General features: G+C 45.4%; 1 protein-coding gene across 1 annotated transcript in view; it reads right to left on the bottom strand.

Annotated features, from left to right (window-relative positions):
- LOC8051641 (histone-lysine N-methyltransferase NSD2) overlaps positions 1–19,925 on the bottom strand; it is a 31,995-nt gene extending 12,070 nt beyond the window's left edge. The window contains 4 exon segments of the mRNA XM_002433599.5: positions 5,375–6,347; positions 6,349–6,506; positions 9,451–9,642; positions 18,154–19,925. Of these exon segments, the coding sequence (XP_002433644.2) occupies positions 5,375–6,347; positions 6,349–6,506; positions 9,451–9,642; positions 18,154–18,991 (2,161 nt within the window). The 5' untranslated portion in view covers positions 18,992–19,925.
- Positions 19,926–20,503: the final 578 nt, after the last annotated feature.

The following is a 20,503-nucleotide window of genomic DNA, read 5'->3' as shown; positions in this document are numbered from 1 at the left end:
CATATTTTTTGTTTTTGCCAATTTTTTATATTACTCTTCAACATGTGTGGGAACGTTACCAAAACAGATTTTGCAAAAAACATATTTGACGAGAAAATTTTTTATTTTATTTCTTAAAATTAAAAAAAAAAAAAGAAATTTAACATTTTATTTCTAAAGTTTTCTTTTGTCATGTTTAGTGATACAGGTCTACTACGCAAGCTACAAATATCAAGAATCTCAAAATATTTTCACTTAGAACAGATCATGGGAGCTACTGACACGTCAAGGGTCATATTCTTTTTTATTGTCTAAAACGATGCAAGCTGTAGTCATAAACACGCAAAAAAAAATGCATGGCAAAAAAATTTTTGTACGCGCACGTGCTCCTTATTTTTGGCACCCTCCCCTCTTGCTCTTCGCCTCCTCGCTTCTTTTGATTTGCGACATTAAAAATCATGAAATTTAGAAGCTTTGTAGGCGACATTTCTATAACATTTAATAACGGCAATCATAAAACATGTTTTTTAACGCAATTGCGAACGCACTGCGGCCCTTCTTTTTGAAATACCAAAAATCGGAGTCCGGTGTGATGTCGCCTTCTGGAATTAAAACATGCCGCCTGGGCAGGCGGCACCGCTCGCACGGAACAAAACCGGTTTTTCTCGGTCCACCGGAGCCCCTATCTCCCGCTCCTTTCCTCCTTACGCCATCAGGTTGCAGGGGCAACAGCACGGAGTCGAGAAAGAAAGTCGACTCTCAGGACTCTGCAATATTTGAAGTCAATGCACCGGCGCGGATTGCGCGGGAACTTTGAATTCGGCATTTGGAAATTGTTTTTTTTGCCTCACAAATACTGAATTCCCAAGTTTCGAATTTTGAGGGTAATGTCCCGGCATCGTTTTCAGTTGATTCGGATAATAAAAAAAAAAAAATGATTTTGATGTGTCAGTGCCCCTTTAAATATGCACAATGGCCCAATTTTTTAATAATATCAAGCGAGCGTCGACTGCCACGACAGCCAGTGCCGTGCCGCGGAGGCATGCGGCGATACGGGAGTTTAAGCGCGTGCACACAAAGACCTTTCTGGTGGGAGCGTCGTCTGCTAGGCTATTCCGTTGATTGCACACAGCCCCTGCTTCGCAGCAAATGAGGGCAGGGCACTTGCAATGTCGAAGTGCAACGCCCCTCCTCTTGGAATGCCTTCACAATCCTTTTGACATTAGCCTGTGTAACCCCGACTGTTGTTGCTATATCCCTTTGCGTCATGCCGCCCATCGACATTCTCACATCACGTTCCCGTATTTCTAGGGCACTCGAGGAGGCAAAAAATGTGCACGTGCCTGCTGGTCAAAGAAAAGTGTGGCTACCTGGCTGCATAAACTAGATCACGACAGTAACAATGCAGTTGATAATACAAAACACCAAGCGGAAACCCTGATAGTTTGTTTCATTTTGTGTTGTATTGCAGCCGCCGCTACGAGCCATCTTGGCCAGTCCATTGCTAAAAGTGTGTCATGTGGCCTTCCAGTTGGGCACAACTGCACTTGGAAGCACGATGTAACAAAGCAAAGTGAAAGCACTGGATTGGTTTTGATGGTTCGTTGCATTGTTTGCGGTATATAGTGTAATGCATCGTTGCATCCAGTTTGTTGCGTCACCGTATTTTTCATTTTTAAAGCACAGCTCTTCGGTGCCCGTTTCTGGCTTAAGCGGCGTCGCCATCGGCGTAACCACGCGGTGCATTATGGGTAAATTTCCCCACTAAATCTAGCAGAAAAATTTCCCCGCTAAATCTAGCGGAAAGGTTTCCCCGCTAAATCTAGCGGGAAAATTTCCCCACTAAGTCTAGCGGAAAGGTTTCCCCGCTAAATCTAGCGGAAAAATTTCCCTGCTAGATTTAGCGGAAAGATTTCCCCGCTAAATCTAGTGGAAAAATTTCACCGCTAAACCTAGCGAAAAAATTTCTCTGGGGGGTCACATGACCCCCCCCCCTTCCCCCTGAGGTCACGTGACCCCCACACGTGGACCCCCATCTCCTGAGGTCACGTCCCCCCCCCCCCCCCCCCCCCCCCGAGAACATGTGACCCTCAGTACCCTCCTCCTCCTCCTCCTCCTCCTCAAGAACTGCGCTGTAATTCGGCATTACAGGGAGTTGTAAACGGCTTTCACTTTTTGTTGGTGTTCACAAAAGTAAACAACGCAAACATGAAATGAAAAGAAAAAGTAAATTCAACTCGAGATGATGTGTGGTTTATGCCACGCCTGAGCAGTATCACACAAGCACGCTCTGTTCAGATCTTTGCTTAAAGGCGGTTGGCTATGCCAGCACATAATGAACAGGGGCTGTGTGCGGTCAACGGAATAGCCTAGCAGACGACGCTCGCAACGGAAAGAGCTTTGTACACACGTGCCTAATCTCTCCCGTGACGCTGCATTTCTCCACGGCACAGCGCTGGCCGTCCCGGCGGTCGATGCTCGCGTGATATTATTAAAAAATTGGGCCACTGTACAGCATTGTAGAGGTTATTTATTTTGTGTCAAACATGTGTAAACATGGCTCCTTTCATCTTTAATCACTAGATTTCTCAGCCGGTACCTAAAAAGTTAGCTACAACATTTAAACTTATTTATGTCAAATATTCTTATTAGAACATTCTTTTGAATTATATATAAATCATTGCTTTATCTCAAAAATTTAATTTTTTCTGTCACTCCAAACTTGCCTTAAAGTACAAAGTTAAGAAACTTCAAGGGGCAGTTAAAAAAAAAAAAGCCCATCTTCGATTTTTCTTAAATTTAGGGCGTAGTTCATTATACTTTTGTGTTTATTCATAAAAAAAACATGTTGCATCATTTTGTTTCCTTTTTTTTCCGACCCTGTTGATTTTTCTCTCAGTGTATCGTCAGTGATGATTGTTTACTGCCCACCCCTACAAAATCTCCAATCGGAGATGTAGTATCAATAAATAAATAAATAAATAAATAAATAAATAAATGCATTCTTTTGGCGTGGCGAAAGCAAAGCAATGTTTTCGCCCATACTGAAAGTGACGATATTTCAAGATGGCAGCGCCCTGTGAAAAAGGTCTATAGGTAATGTGACATCAATTTTCCTGCTAAATTTAGTGGAGAAAATTTATTGATGTGTCACACGTTGTCAGGTCATGTGGCGCCAATTTCCACGCTAGATTTAGCAGGGAAACTAAAACGGTGCACCTATACACTTTTTCAACAAGGGCGCAGCCATCTTGAATGTTGTCACTTCTGGTATGCAATAAAACATCGTTTTGATCTCTCCAAGCCGCTGAAAGGCGTTCACGAAAAATGTGTGATTGTCACACATTCTTGTTTTGCCTCACCTTATTTTTTTGCATATTCCAGATTGCGATGTTTTTTTTTTGTCCTGGACATCAGATATGGAAGCCACATAAGTGATAACAAAAGGATACGAAAAACGTCTATAGGTCACGCGACACTGATTTTCCAGCCAAATTTAGAGGGGAAGCTAAATTGGTGTATAAGACACGTGACATCAGGTCACATGACGTTAATTTTTTTTGTACTAAATGTAGGGGGGAAACTAACTAGCTGTTAAGTCTTGTGACGTCGGGTCGTGTAACATCCAATTTCCCGCTAAATTTAGCAGGGGATGTGAATTGCTGCCTAGGTCATGTGATGTGAAGTAACCTTACGTCAATTTTCTTGCTAGGGGGAAAATTAATTGGTGCATAGGTCACATGACGTCAGGTCGCGCGACATCAATTGACATCACGTTAACTAAACACCAATTAAATCTAGCGGGAAATGCATGGATGGACAAAATATTGGTATTGGGAGCTTTTGCGAAAAGACTGAGGTCTTTTTAAAGTAAGGCTTTTGCTCAACTTTAAAATTGTAGTTTTGGCATTGCAGGCCCTTGAGAGCCTAAACCGCTAAATACTACAAAGCCGAATTGTTTTCTTTGGCCTAACAACTACCTCGTCCTATTTTAATGACAGGCTATAAATTAAGACATGCCAGCTAAGATGACTATTTTAAAAAGTAATTGAATTTTACTTCATTAATTAACCTTTTCTACATATAAACGGCACGTAGCAAAGGGTTCACTAACCGACTTTTAGAGGCAGTCATGTGACCAGCTCCAATGGGAGAAATGATACCTAGAGGGACTAGGGTGCCTTCATGTGCACTCTGCTTAGGGTGGAGACATCTGGCCATTTTGTCCCACACATTTATTTTTATTTTTTGTTCAGAAGTGCATGAAAGAGTGTGTCCCTGCACGTGTTTGTGGCGCTGACTGTGCTATGGCAACATTTTGTTTTGGTCAATTTCTTTGTATTTTACCCGTGAGCGCGTGCTGTCGGCATCGGGTACTGCAAAGGGTGGCATCACCCTAAACAGAAGGACATTGATGCACCCTAAGAGGGACTGTTGTCCCTGAGCACTTTTCTGAGAAGACCTACTATATGTGTGTGCGCTGTTCTGCAGGCTCTACGAGTTCGCCCTGCTTTTCTCCTTACAGAAGTGGTCACATGACCTGAAAATCCCTCGTCTCCCCGTTACTGAAATTCAGCAAATTTCTTTGCACGAGACGTGCAAAAAGCGTAGGCCTCTGTTGCTTGCCATTCGGTTACCTCTAAAATGTATAATGTCGCTCGTGAGGTATGAAGTCCCTCTCGACGCCACAGTCATAGCACAAAAAAGTCAAATTTGGGGGTTTTACGTGCCAAACCAACGACGGGCATCTGGCACGCCCCAGCGGAGGTCTGAGGATTAATTTGGACCACCTGGGGATCTTTTGACGTGCAACCGAAAGCTCGGTTACACGGCGCCTCCTCCGCAATAAGCCTTCGTCAGATTGCAGGCACCTCGGCCGGGATTCGAACCCGCCACATGGGGATCCGTAGGCCAGCGCTTTCGCCTCGGAGCCACCGAGGCGGCTGCACAGTCATAGCACAAAAAATCCCAATGATTCCCATAGAAATAGCCAAGATGTTTGCTAGCATTGCTTACAAGTTGCCCATGGTGAGTTTGCATACACCTCTTCTCGGTAAAGGTTCACTGTCTAATTATCCCGCCACTCCCGTGCCCCGTCTGCTGTGGCCAATAACATTATCCCCAAAAATTTATTTAATATTTAGAGTGCTCTCTATTCTAAGAATATTTTCATCCTCAAAACAAACATACCACATACCACATACACTAACATCAGCCATATGAAACAATCTGCATTTTGATGATGTGTATTGCAATATGCAAGGATAGGAGAGCACAGAATTCCAAGCCCATCCCACTTTCCTAACGCACACAAAGAATGCACATTTTCTCGAATATTCTTCAAAGGCATAGCGAAAGCAAGAGTGAGAGAAGGATGAAGGGCCCCCCCCCTCACCTGGTGCGATGTCTCGGATGGCAAAGATGCCGACACGGGTGTCCCCGTTGACAGTCCACTTCTGGGTCTCGCAGTTTGGATCGCAGGAGTGGTTCATGAAGCGCGACAGGTTTCCCCGTGGTCCCGCGTCAATGATGCGGTCCCTGTCCAGGGTGAGGAAGTAGAAGTTGCTGCTGTGCTCCAGATGAAGCCGAGACAGGCGGCGCTCGCACTCCTGCTCGTTGATGATCTCCCCGACGTACTCCATGACGAAGTCGCCCGCAGTCAGGGCCTGGTCGGTGCGCAGGCCCCAGCCCCTTCCCTCGGCCCGTATCACCGTCACCTGGGCGTACTCGCGCCGCAAAAAGTGCTGGTTTTTGCAGTGTTCGCCGGCGGGGCACAGGTCCGGGCGGCACTCGTACAGCAGCAGGCGGTTGAGGCAGTCTGCCTGGCATGGATCCTGGGCGGTGCAGACACAAACCGACACCGTGCGCAGGTCCAGTGCCGGCACCGCCACCTGCCCCACGGGCCGGTTGACCCGGATCATGCGGAAGGGCGCCGGCTTGGCTGACTGGTCCCTGGCCCGGCGCTGCTGCTCCCACGCCGCCGTCGCCTCCTCCAGGGCCGTCTCAAATAACCGCGACAGGCTCTTGCTGCTCGACGTCAGACTACCGCGATCGCCCTCCTCAAAGAGGAACACGTGCCCACGGTTGGTCCAGTAGTAGTCGTGCGAGCCGTAGAAGCGCACCGCAAACTCCCCGACCGGTCGGTGCTTGAGCTCGGCGATATTGACCGGCACCTCTGCAGGGCTACACACCTGGGCGGGCCACCAGCGGTAGCAGCCCAGCTTGACCCAAATGATGTGGCCATACTTAGGGTGCTTGAGCGCGCTGCAGTCACTGCACAAGAAGGGCCCTTTGGGGGCTGCTTTGAGGCCCAGGCAGCTCTGGTGGAAGGCAGCCGGACAGCCCTCGCAGCAGAGGAGGTGGCCCCCCCGTCGAGCAGACGAAGCACCAGTTGACATTGATGCTGGGCCCAAGCTCGGCACCATGCTGTGGGCACACCACGGCCGTGGGCCCCAGGCGGTACGAGCCTGCCGCCAGGCAGCCCACGTGGAAGGCCGAAGGGCACCGCACGCAGCGCAGCAGGCGTCCTGACAACAGAGTGCTGTTTTGCATTCCCAGCCCCACTTTGTCCAGCAACAGATGTCGACTTGGTATTTCCTGCCCCCAACCTTCATGAGCTTGGTAATCCTCATTTCCTTGGGCTCCACGGAAGGATGGTAGCCAAGTAAAATCTGCTAGATTTATAGGGTTCAGGAGATCACTCCAGACCCTCTCCAAGAAACCCTGAACTACCTGAGGGTGTCACGGATGTGTTGTGCTGCTTAGTGATCCCGCAAGATATCTGCACGGCTTTCACAAAACGCTGCTCTTAACTTTACCATTTTTCCACAATTCTGAACAAGCATAAGAGATATAAGCAACCCATCAAACTCAAAGGCATATTTCTCTCAACAAATTGATTGGATGCAACTATTCCTTCACATGTGCTGGGAAAAGAGTGTAGCCCTCGCAAAATTATTTTATTAACCCCTCAACCGTTTTTAGTTTTGGAGAATTTCTGACCCTCAACTGCTTAATTGTTTTCTTAAAAAATTACATTTGTTGCCTTCTAAATAAAATTTCGAATCACAAAAAGAACGGGAGCAAAATTTAAAAAAAAAATTCAGTGCTGCCAGTTGTTGGTAGAGCCAAAAACTAAGCCATGAACGAACCGGGTTCGACCAAAACGATTGAGCGCATGAACCGGGGAAAAGAGACAAGCTACACTCGTCCTGAACGGTTTGGGGACAGCTCCACACTGACGAGCTAGGCTCATCCAAAACGGTTAAGGGGTTAATGCTTGTACCAACCATTTGGCCCCGACTTAAAGGGCCCATGAAACGAAGAAGAAAATAGATGGTGTAATGGAGAATTTGGCCCGTGAAACAAATGTTTGTCTCGGATAAATGAATTTACATTGGCATTTTACTAATAGCATATTGTTTAGTGGGCCAAAAGAAAGAAAGTAGAATGTCAAAAAGCCTGATTTTCGGTACGAAAATTTGAAAACACGGCAAACTTTTTCGTACCTCCTTCCCTTCTTAAGCTCTCTGCCTTTTCACTGTGATACATCCGCGATACCCAAAGCATGTCACCGAGTCCAAACGCACGTCACACGACACCGGACCTTACTTCTTCCCTTCACCCCTAAGCTGACAGTAAGGTGGAAGCTATGCACTTGCTGGACCAATCAGCCGCCTCCCTTTTATTACCTGACCTCATTCTCTGCGCGGGGGGTATGCGTGAGGGAGCATGATCACATGGCAAAAGTGTGGCTGACCCAACGAGCATGTAGCCTCTACAGCACTGTCAGCTTAGGGGTGAACGGGGTGGGGAAAGCAACCTTTGTTCCAGTTTTGAGCGACGGGCTAATCTTCTAGGAGGAGAATGGTGGTGTCCGGGTACACAAACGAGGGTCTGAGCAAGAGGGGGCTCCCTCCTTCCCGTCTTCTTCAACTGTTTGGTACAGTGCGCAATTTGTGGGTTGAGGAGGAAAGCTAAGAAGGAAAAAGTTTAAAAATCGTTTCATGAGCCCTGTAAGTTCTAAGCAATATCTTCCATCAGCTAACCTCCAGGTGCATTAGCTGGTTCCTATTTGTCAATGTGTTGTCCACACATACTTCATGCAATATATTTCCACTCTGCTCTCGTAGCAGGACAAATCAACACTGGGACTCATCAGCAGCTGCTTTATGACAACAAATGAGTACTCAGTGTTCCAGAGCATGTGCATATACAAGGTATCTAGCAAATTATTATTTTGAAATTCCGACTTTTCCAGGTTTCCCCTGACAATTTCAGGTGAAACTGTAGAGGCAGTTAAATACATAAGACCACTACCACACAAGGCATTAAGCATTGAGCACCGTGAGCATAATTTTGCTAGGGCCATAATCCAACTTACATATACTGAAATATTCGGGTTCGTGCAGTCCGGATTAAACAAGCACTTTCTTGCCGCCGACATCTTCAATGAAGAGGCCACTTCCAGAAACACAATGAAAACACAACGCTCAACCACACACGTCAAGAACCAAATGGCAGAATGGCGCATGGCCACCAGGTGCACACTTTCGGATACTTTCGGCTTAATGCTTGGATTGGGTTGGGGTCTGCGGCTTTCCCATTTGCTACTAAATCTAGAAGCTCTAACTGGATCAAGCTAGAGCCACTAAATGAGCTGCGCTTAGAGTATCGATACTCCGTTCCCCGACATTGTTGTGGGCACTGCCATTTTGGTGCTTGTCCAGAGCAGACGCAACTGCCGATCATCATGATTAAAAAATGCGACTTCCTCAGCATCAAATTTGGAGTTAGGAAGGTCAATATTGCTTTGCTCTGTCGCGAACTGTTTAAACATTTGTGGAGGGTGGAAAAGCATTTCCTCTGATTTCAGATAAAGGTTCAGATAACTGGCAACCAGGATTTTAAGACACAATATGGCGAAGTGTCGTTACTCTGAAGCTTAGCTTATTTAGCGGCACTAGATCAAGCCGAGTGTCGTGCCCTCAATCAAATCCAATCCAAGGCTTGGACTGGATTTGTCGGCTGTCCCCTTGCATCGGGTAGCACACTCTACATCGGGTGATCAGAGCCCGCGCTCCACTCTAAGCAGAATTTATTGCCCTTTTTTCTGCCCCAAAGTCTTCAAGTCTTTGCTCAAGGCACTCAATGGCATTTCCGGCTCATATTTCCTGACTGGTCTCGCTTTTTGACAATTTCCTTGAACATTTCCACAATTTTTTCTGGTAATTAAAATTTCCCTGACAATCCTGGTTCTCCCGGTCGCTAGTCACCCTGATATATAACCTGAAGCCATAAACATGTTATTTTGGGGTCACTGGTTTTAAATTTTCTACTAAAATCATAAGAAAAGGTAGCAGACGCAGTGCAATGGGACACATTAAGAAACAAAAAAGGAATGTTTTTCTGAAGTGTTAAGTGTGAGCCAGCGACAGCATGGAAGGAGGCAATGGAACGAGAGCAATCCACCTTTGGCATTGAGAGTGGTAGGCTTCTCCTGGAAGCAGCCGAGGCAAAAGTGCCTTGGGCAGACGAAGGGGTCCTGCTTGAGCGGCAGGGGCAGCTTTGCCAGGCACTTCTTGTGGTAGAAGCAGCCGCAGCTCTCCAACGAACACTTCTCCGTCTCTCCCAGGTCTTTGCACACGAGGCATAGGTGCTCACCTGCACCATGGACAGGACATTACATGCTTCAACCATACATTCGTGGCATCATTGAACGGTAGCTCCGGCCAAAAAGGTAGGCATTCCCTCCAATTCCCCAAAACTCCACCCCATCAAGTTTCAGCCCTATATCTAAGAAAAATGCCACTTCACTAGCACCACAAATGGAAACAGCCTCTGTAAAGTCTCCCGACCTCACTGAATGACACATATATCCTTGCAGAGTGGGGGGCACCAAAGCTGAAGTACACAAAAATTGGGTTGCTGCTTTTTGTCCTGCACTGTTTACTGAAGCCTCAAATACCCAAAAAAAGGGTGTGGCTCAATGAAGAACAAAAGCTGTTCCTACTCCTTCCTGCTCTATCCCACCAGAAGCTTCATAGCATTTAGATTTTTTTTTTTTTTAATATATATATGGAGGGATTAGGTTCAGGCTCCTAGAGGATACACTTCGGACCAGAAAAGCATCATGTCGTATGTGAAAATTGCCTTGCTAGGATGACGCCAGGGGGTCGCAATCTGGCGTCATCCTAGCCTTGTTTACATAATTCAACAGTATTGTGGCATATTTTTTGGACCTCAAAAGCTCTGGGGACACTTTAAATGATGTCATAGACGTTGCCTAACAGATGGTTGTCAGTAAGCATCACTATAATTTAAAAAGCCGTCCTGAGCCGGCGTGCACTTTTGTTCCCAACAAGGCGGACAAAAATGGTAAATATGAAGGCAATGCAATCAAGGCTATGACAAAACGAAGGCAGAACAGAAAGAAAGCATTCTGCTGGGGATGTGAGGTGTACTCTCTGTGTTTAATCAATAGAAGCATTCCTTCGTTGAAAAGCGCACGTGTTACTACAGAGGCCAACTCTCAGATGAAACTAAAAATAGACGTCAGTTAGAGTAGACCAATTTTTATAAGTAATAGCCGCGAGTGTGGGGCACATTTTGTATATTCTGTATTATTTTTTATTTGTCGTTTCATTCGGATAGTTGTAGAAGTGTAAACGTTTATACGCCTTCTGCACATACATTGCATTTTAAGACAATAAAATTTTAAAACTTTTTCCCACATTATACTAACCTGGTACTTTCGAAAAAACAACTAATTCGCCACAATTTGATGTGTCACACTGCTGCATACCCAAATTAGTTAGGAAAATAAAAGTGTTTGCACAGATCCTTTGAAAATCGCTACTCTTCCCGTCGACAGGAAAGAGTTAAATCTGGTCTGATCAAAATGCTTTACGAAACTGCCTTTCATGTGAACATGAAAAGCTACAAGGCTCAGACAACTGCAATGGTATAATCATCCACTATTTCCACTTCAATGAACTGAGTCTGCTCCACTCTGCCTTTTGCACAAGGCTTCTCTTACCCTTTTATGATGCAGGATGTAATCTGGAAAAGGGAACAAGTATTGTCAAACACACTATCTCATCTAAATGGATAAAGGATGGGTAGACACCGTCAAGAAAGAATTCGGACAGCCCTGTGGCTCAACTACACGCTCTATATCAAATCACTAAAACGACAAGGTCGAGTTTACGGAAACACTCCACAAGGTATACATGTTACATGAGTGACAGGGAACCCAATATTCACAATGTTCACCTGACCTGTGCATGCCTAGTTTTTGTTTTGTTTTTGAGCATAGCAAGCTACATTTTCCTTCGGTTTTATCTGCTTTGTTTCATATGTTGTGTTCACCTTGCTTAAGTGTTCCTTGTTCATTAAATTCAGAGTGGGGGGTCAGATCCCTGTAAAGTTGCAACTCCAGAGCTTTTTTTCTAGGCTCCTATTCACTGCAGTTGTATACTAGTGGTGAAAAATGTATGGTACTGCTATTTTTGGTGTGGCTGCTGCAAAATTAAAATACAGCAATGTAAAAGAAACGTGAGTCCACATACTAGTTGAAATAGAACTGCTGAATAAAGACAGACAAATATGGTTAAAAATGTGTGTGGACTGTTGTTATGTAATCTAATTCTTGCAAAAGCAGAGGTCGGCTCATTTTGGATAGAAATTTTGATTTTTAGCCAGTCAGCAGAGCTGTTCTGGCAATCTTATTTAACATAACCACAATTGCAAGGACTAAAAAGTAGTGTAAAACCACAATCTTAAGGTAGAGGCTGGAGACCTGTCAACAAAAATTCCTTGAAAAAAAAAAAAAAACTATGGTAAAGCAACGTTTTTTCAAACTTCGCTATTTGCCTTATGAAAACAAAGACAGTGCCAAGGGCCATACAGAAAATAGGTCAGATATGTGTGTGTGCGCAAACTACAGGAGCTGCTTTTCTATCATCATCATTTCTGACATAGCAGGTAAAAGAGAGCGTGCAGGTGGCGCAGACTGCTTGGCTCGTCAGCTCACTAAAGCACCCGATAATAGTGCTTTCCCAAATACAACACCCAACAACAGGGTGTAATTTTTATGATTATCTGAACGACAGGAAACTGGGGAAGGAATGGCTGAAGTTGAAAAGAGGCCACCCGGGCTCAAGAACCTCTCATGTGACTAAACAGCTCAATGAAAGCTACTTTGTGTACCCTGTTGGTCCTATTGTGCCCTGTGAGTGCCAGTCTCAATTGTTACTTTCAAATTGATTCTTTTTTTTTTTTTTTTGCATTCTGCAAACCAGTAAACAAACGGTTCTCCAGTACAACTGTTAACAGTTGGATTAACTGTTACAAGGGCCCAGTTAAAGAAAATGAAGGGAGGCCCCTTCATTTTGTAACTCCTTATATTTTTGCATTGATTTTAGCTAAAACAAATTTCAATCGTTCTTGGTATTAAATTTCTACATATATTTTAGTACCCAAAAAGGTGATGTTAAATTTCTGTAAAGCCTACACTCTAAAAAAAGGATTGAATCCTTTCTCTGCAGAACACAGAGACAGTCAATCACGTTGAACAACAGAATGTTCCCAGGTAATGACCAAGCTCAGAATACAAGTAGATTTGAAAAATGTGATGTGCGCAGGGACAGTGGGCGAGGGAAAGGTCCTGCTCACTGCGCCTGCGCACATCGGACTGTGTTGGTCTAATTGCCATTTGCTGGGGTCCTTCTTATTTTCGCCGAATTGGGCTGTTTCATGTTCTGCAGGGAAGTGAACAAATTCAAACCACAAACTTTTTCTCAGCCAAATCAACATCACAAATATACCAGAAGCTTTTATTACTTCTCATCACCTTTAAGATGAGAAGCAAAAACTCTCCAAAGCAATATCAGGAGAAATTAGGCTCCGGCATATGTCGCACATATATCTAACTTCATTAGCATTTTCCTTTAAAGAAACGCAATGTATTTATTTACATTTTCTGCAAAAGTTAGTGTTTCTCTATTTTCAATAGAACACCGGTAATTCTTTCAACCTCGATCTGTGAAAAAAGGCAATTCTTCACAACCTACCTATATACTGCATTTCAGTTATATGCCAGTAAAATTAATGCTAGTACATTGAAAGTTAAAGTTTTTGTTTGATGTCCTATGTGTCAAGTGAGAACTATTACTAATATATTAGAAACAAATAGGCAAAGAAATTAGACTAAATATTACAAATAACCTACTAAAATATCCTGCAAGAAACTCGGCAAAGAGCCATTAGTGCAAATTAGCATATTCACTTTGAGCAAAACCTCTGAAAGCAAATTAGGCAACTAGAATTCAATTGTCTGTGTTTAATCCAACTGCCCGGAAGTTAAACAGCAATTGAGAAGTGTCGTAAATCATGGCTTAAATTAGCATAATACTGTTCAATTATTTTATTGCTACATCACTCCTAAATAAATCATAAAAATTAGGAGTTTATCAATTAGTTCAGGGGTCGGCAACCCTTTTCTACAGCGGGCCGAATCGCCGCAATGTGGAGGCGGAGTGGGCCGGATAGAAAAGCGAAGAAGGGCGGTCTACTAGCCCATGGAACTAAAAAATAAAACAACTGTCACAAGCTTTATGTTCAAAAAATATGTTTACTTAATTTTGGCACACATAATCTGGTTGCTCAAGCCTCATTAAAATTTTTGGTATTTAATATTACGGCCAAGATGTGAATATTCAGGTCAAGGGCACTTTGTTAGATATACTCATCTGTCATTTGCAAATGCATGTTTGACTTTACGGTCTTTCACTTCAAAAAGTATGCATGCAGATATACATGCTGCAGCAAACACTGCGATAAGATGCTGCAACCTTTCATAGATTTAAAACCTTTGATTCAGGGAAGTTGCCACAAAACTTAACAAAGTCGTTAACTGCAAATGCACACTTCAACTTGTTATCTGTTTAGCGATCAGTAAGATCCTTCTGATAAATATCTTGAACATGGCCGTAGTCTACCTTAAATAAATTCTTCGAAATGTGGATGCCATAAGAAAATGTGGATATAATTCAATTCACCAGACCTCGAACTCCCAGTTCAGATTGCATACTATATTGCAGAGACTCCCTTTGTGGAACAGTATCCTCATTTCTTCTATATATGTTCCCTAAAAAGGAAAATTAAAGAGATTTCTTATTAATGAAAATTCCTAGTGCTGAATGAGCTAGAGCTTCAGCTCGAAAACTTGCGCGTCTGAAAGCATTTCCGCCACAAGTTTTTCTTTTCTTTGTAGTCTTACGCTCAGTTTATTAAAGTGATGTGAAATATCATCAAGTAAGGCCAGGTTGCACACCCAATCAGAATTGAGAAGATCCTGTAAGGACTTCCTTCCACACCCAAAAAATGCACTCTCTTCACCCAGCTAAAAAAGCCGCAAAATGACTACGTTCCTTATTTATCGAACCGCCGCATGCTATTGGAAATCCCCATAGTGAGCCTCTATGTGCAACAAAAACCGTTCAAATTCACTTTGGTGCAAGCCGTGATTCAAAACAAACTTTATGCTAGCTACGATGACCTTAATTATTAATTCCAAATGCATCAAATGGGTGCACAACCATTGCTAACGAATAATACAATGAACGTGAAATAAACTATCCCCCAGGTGTGCCGTTTCAAAGTTAAAGGGGTCATGAAATGATTTTTCAACTTCTTCCTTCTTAGCTTTCCTCCTCAACTCGCAAATCGTGCTGCGCTACCAAAGGTACAGGGGCAAGAGTATACCGCTAACAGTTCAAGAAAAGGGAAAGGAGAAACTCCCTGCTTGCTTGGACCTTCCTTTGTGTACCCGCAAGTTGTCAGTGTCCCCCTAAAAGTTTAGTCTATCACTCAAAATTTGGATAAAAGTTGCTTTCCACCCTCCCGCCCATGGCTTTTTCAGTACTGCGTGCAACTATCCTTTCTTAACTCTTCAAGCTGACAGTGCTGTGGAAGCTACATGCTCGTTGGGCCAGCCACACTTCTATCTTTTGCCACTTGATCACGCTCCTTCGCGCATACCCATGCGTAGAGAATGGGGTCGAGTGTTGAACGGGAGGCAGCTGATTGGTCTGGCAAGCGCGTAGCTCCCACCACACAGTTGGCTTAGGGGTGAACGAATTATAGCGAGATAGCATAGTGACGCAGTGCCGGGGCCCGGTGATACGCTCTGGGTACCGTGGATGTATCACAGCGAAAAGGCGGAGAACTTTTGAGGGAGGTGCAAAACAGTTCACAATGTTTTAAAATTTTCATACCAAAAATCAGGCCTTTGACTTTCTACCTCCCTTCTTTTGGCCCACTGAATGATATGCAATTAATAAAATCCCAATCTAAATTAATTTATCCCAGCTAAAAATTAATTTCATGGCTCCATTGATGCAACTAACTTACCCCAATTTGCAAAAAAAAAAAAAAGCTTTATTAATTATGTTTTAAGTTCTGGAAAGGAATCATATTTGTGTCTCTGGTTGGGGGGGGGGGGGGGGGGGCTTTTATTTGGTAGCGCCGCGTAATATTGTCCCGTGGCCCGCTCCCAGCTAGAGCAAGCCACCGGTTGCCAACCCTTAATTAAATTTCTAAATAATTTTTAAATAATGATATATGATCCTTGATGTTTATAATAGAACACAGTGCATATCAGAGTTTGTTTCAAAGCACTGTTTTGGGCAAGATTGCAAAAGAACTGAGCCATCAACTCAAGTGTGGCCGAAACGATTAGACACGTGTCAAATATGACTCGAAGCGTGCATGAGTATCACACAACTTAGCCACTTTTCTAACTAGGCTGCATTAAACAAATATCAACCCTGGTTTTGAGCTAGCTCTCACTTGTAATCCGTGACATAAGGACATATGACAACTATGTAAAACCCCCCTATAAAAATGGTGGCCTGCCTGAACTTCCAAGATTTTCTGCAACAGACTATAATGCAAGAAGAAAAAGTGTCAATGTGCCATGTGTTTGGGGGCACACAGGAGGTACAGCCCTGCCAAGAGATTCAATTTATGATTTATAGATCCTTTTCAATGCAGAATGCTTATTGCAATAAGTCTGTAAATTTACCATGACATCGGCCATGTACAAATCCGCTCACTTAAAATACTTAAGCCTCCGCGTCTCCTTGATTCTGCAGAGGCGGCAGATGAAAAAGCCCCAAAGCTTGCTGAAAGGTTGCATGCCCTTTTAACCTGGAACTAATCGGGAAAACGAACCCTTCATTAAGATCTGATACCTAACTCATTCTGAAAACTACAAAGCAAAAACAATCCACCTGCTTCAGTCATTACATAACATGTGTGTCAAATGAATCCGGCAAATGACACCGGCTCTCAGCGCCGTATGCTCGTTCGTTGGCGGCAGTTGGCGTCATGACCCCTTGCGCCATCTCTTGTCTTTCGTGCGAAACGGTGCCGTATTGTTCGAAGACCAGTGGCTTCACAGCATTTCCATAGGAGCTAAGCCTTTTTCTTTCTTTACTTTTTCCTCAGGTAAGTTTGTTCTTTGCAAATTTTACCAAAAAAAAAAGATGCACCATCCGAGGGCAACGCTCCACAAAATCATAGTGCGATAGATTAAGAAACTGAATTTTGCGGCCGATTTAAAGAGCCTGGTTGCTATTCGGGACACCCGGTACACTTGTTTTCTTCTAAAAAAAAAAAAGAAGGAAGATTTGCACATTGCTTTTGGCGTCTGAAATGTATGTTTCTTGATAAGGTAACATATCTAGTCTAAAATGCACCTATGTATATTTTAGTTCTCCACATAAAGGCTGAAATCAGTAATGCTCCGCGAGTAAACAGACTTTTTTTACTTTGGTTCTTGGGGAGAAAACATGTACAGTTCAAAACTTTCTGACCAAATTGAACAGACCTTTTGCAAATGCTTAGCGCATTGTCTGCTCGAAGTAGATTCACAATGTCGCATGGGAGTGACACCACCGAAACACCTTGCTGCCAACACTCAGTCTCACCTAAGGTGCCGATTCACAAGCAACGCTTTCTGCCTGGCAGAAACCCTTTCCCCAGCATCCTCCTCTCCATTCCTTCTCACCCCAAATAAGTGAGTTTGGGTATTTTTCTTTGAGCACCTGGGAGCAAATTCTAGCAAATTCTAACAGAATAAATGACTGCCAAATTTCTTTTCTTTTTGTTTGTCAGGATTTCATACATACTACAGCAAAACCTGTAAGGCCGAGCTTCTTGATTTTTTTATTACACCTCAGCTGCACGAATGGCTGTGCTGCGGGAGCAGCAGCCAAGGCTACCTGCTCACGCTTGGAGCCTTCACAAGTCCACATTAAGGTGAGACGAAGTTACAAGTGGCTAACTGCCACCTCACATAGTGGCATGTGATGTGGCTATTGATCAAGCGATTGCCAACAAATTGTCCATACTTAAACCCTGGAGACAAGGGGACACCAAAATCAAGGACAAACAAAGCCCCGTCTCCAGTTGTGTTTGTCGCCCCCCCCTCCCCCTTTTTTTTTGTGTCCACTCGTCTCCGAGAATCCTGAAATTTAGCCCTATACGTCCTCGTCCTCAAAACTCCCGTTGTAGCTACTAAACGCATGTGATGTTGCCATCTTGCTAGATTAGGAGGCAGGAGTCAATACGACAACTGAAGCCTTTCCATTAAAGACCGACAACCAGTTTGCGCTTTCACTTTTCCCTTGCTTCCTCCTCTCACCCCTTCTACCCTGTCCACCGTTGCCTGTTGCCTCCTACCCCATGATGAGGAGGATTTTCTGTTTTGCAGAATCTTGAGTCTGGTCGTGAGCCTTTAAAGGAGGAGGAAAAACAACACCCCTCGTCTTCCACTGTCTCAAGCCAGTTCCGACTGTCATGCTAGAGCTTTATAAACCAAGCGAGCTTCTCTTCAACCTCGGAAAACCTCATAAAGGTCCCAAGCAGCCAAAGCACTTGATTATGCCACCATAGCTTGATGCTAAGTACGGTAAGGAAAGGGCAGACATAGGAAGAGTTTCGGAGCCGAGGGTTGGAATGTCACCTCTGGTTTGGGGAGTTGAGTGAAAGATTGTGAGAGGTAGGGGTGCGCCCTCCCGTCTTTTTACAAGCCAGCTTCGAAACGAGGCTTGTGACTGAACAACTCATGCCAGCCCCGAGGGATCCGGACGGAGTGACGCAACTCACCCGTGGTGCACTCGTCGCAGACGAAGGCGCGAGGCACGTGCGAGACGCCCAGGCAATCGGCGTGGAAGGCGAGCTTGCAAGGCCCCGTGCAAAAGAGCGTCGCTCCCATCTTCTCGCAGACCGTGCATACCTCTTCCTTGGTGGGGGGCTTCTCAACGGCACTGTTCTCCTGCAATGGTCCCACCTCGGAAGTCTTGCTCTTGGCGCCCTTGCTCCGCGAGTCGTAGTACTCGAACGTGAGCTTGTGTTTGCGCTCAGAGCGTGTCAACTCCAGGGCGTCCGTAGCCTCTTGGACGGCAACGCGCCAAGCGTCCCGCTTCCGATCGGGAACGTTGTACGGAGCGCGCTCGAGGTTGCCCATGGCCACGAACTTGGCCAGGCCCTCGTAGGGCATGATCCGACCGGGTTGGGTCCACCCGTGCTGCGCGTCGTCTCCGAAGTACTGGACGTGATACAGGCGGTGCTGCTGGCGCACTGTCTTCGTGTAGATACCGGACAAGGGGTCGAAGGAGACCATACACGGCCAAAACGGGTGACCGCCTACCTTGGACCAGAGCAAGTCGCCCACCAGATAACAGGGCGCAGCTGCGAGTGGCTTGGTCTTTGTTTTCCGGACCTTGTTCAAGGAGTGGGGCGGACGAACCCGAACCAGAGGTGTAAACTCCATGTCACTCACTTGATTAGGCTTGCGCAGCCGACCAAAGCGACTTCGTCCCATCCCGTCGGACGAAGCTGTCCCATTTACGTGCACCTCGTCATCTGGATTGCTAAGTTTGGTTGGGCAATCGCCGTCGCCATCCGGCATGTCCCCGAAGTCTAAAAGACCATTCATTGACATTTTGCGCCACGATTACCGGTCGTAACCACTCTAAAAGAGGACAGCACCGTTAACGACGTATTCAACCGACCTGACACATTCGGTTGGCGCGCTGAGGCCACCCAACGCTTTTAAAGACTTTGAGACGGCTGATTGGAGGCTACTCGTACAACGATTTCAGCCTGTAACACGAATGGTACGAACACGAAGACACCGGCACCCAGCAGCAGCAGCACCTTCCCAACGAAATCGCGCGAAAAACGACGCTTTTCATTGGTGGAAAAGGGCTAGGCATTTGGCTAGGATCCTGTCCGGTGTTGTCTTATGGCTATAGTTAAATATATGCACGAAAAGGTGAAATTTATTAAAACAAAAACAAGACGTAAAGCGTGAATGAAAAAAAAAGGGACATCTAGGAATAAAAATTATATACTACTGCAATGAAGTGTTTCCCCTAACGGCTGAACTCGATAGAGCCAATGACGTCACGGTTTAAAATTATATTTGCTGTTATTTTGACGTAAACACGTTTCGTTTTGATGCCGCCGCGCCGAGGGCCGAGGCGGCCGAGGCGCCGACTGCATTTTTTGAGACGTTGGTTGCTGGTCGGTCGTAGCCTGTGTGTGATGGTGAGGTTTGGGGTGCCCGGCGGTGTCCGCGCTGGTGTGTGTTGTCGCCATGCCGCCTGTGCTCGTCGCGTTCTGTTGCGTATGAATTGCCTACCACCACGAACATCTTTGCGTTTTTAGCACACGCGGTTCACTTTCCTTTTACCGTGTCGTGCGTTGCCTTGCGTCTGTCTGGTAGTGCTCTCGTCGACCAGAGGCCACTGGCTGTTTGGTTTCAGCGCTTCTAGCTGGTTTCTTCAGCCATTCGTTGCGTTCGACCGGCGTCGCGTTCGCTTTGCGTCTCCTAGAGCCGACTGGTGTGTTAAGCGTCATATGCTGTCCATACAACGGGGGATCGGTGGCCGAGTGGGCTAGCGCACACCAGCTCGGAGCACGTGGAGTGAAAGCTCGCGCTGCAACCCAGAGATCCTGGGTCCCCACCAGGATCCCTGGGTTGCGAAATTTTTATCGGTTCGGTTCGGGTTCAGGGCTTTCGGTTCGGCTCCGGTTCAGTTCCGGGGTGCAAAGGGAGTAGGGAGTTTTAGAATAGCGCACGCTAAAGCTTTGCGTACGCAAAGAATAGCGTCGTCGCCACTGCGCATGCTCCGAACGCAAACCAGGTTTTGCGCTTTGCGTGCGCAATTTTAGCGCGCGCTATTTCTGGGAAATAGCGTGCGTACGCAAAGAGTCTGCGCTTCTCCAGGGAGGATTCGTGGTGGGAAGTTGGCTAAAGCCAAGACGAGCACAGTTGAAAAAAATGGCGGCTTCCAGGATTATGTCGGCGGCTGCTGAGGCAGCGTCGTGGTCTGAGTGCGACGTCGGCGGCATCCTCGCAACTGCGATTTTCAATACGAAACGTAATTGTACTCGGTTTGGCAACGATCACCGGCAACTTGATGCTTGCGACGCGCGAACATTTCTCGGC

The sequence above is a fragment of the Ixodes scapularis genome, unplaced genomic scaffold (assembly GCF_016920785.2).
Source record: "Ixodes scapularis isolate PalLabHiFi unplaced genomic scaffold, ASM1692078v2 PGA_scaffold9__187_contigs__length_104089568, whole genome shotgun sequence".
NCBI classification, from domain to species: Eukaryota; Metazoa; Arthropoda; class Arachnida; order Ixodida; family Ixodidae; genus Ixodes; species Ixodes scapularis.
This window is presented reverse-complemented; position numbering and strand designations above follow the sequence as displayed.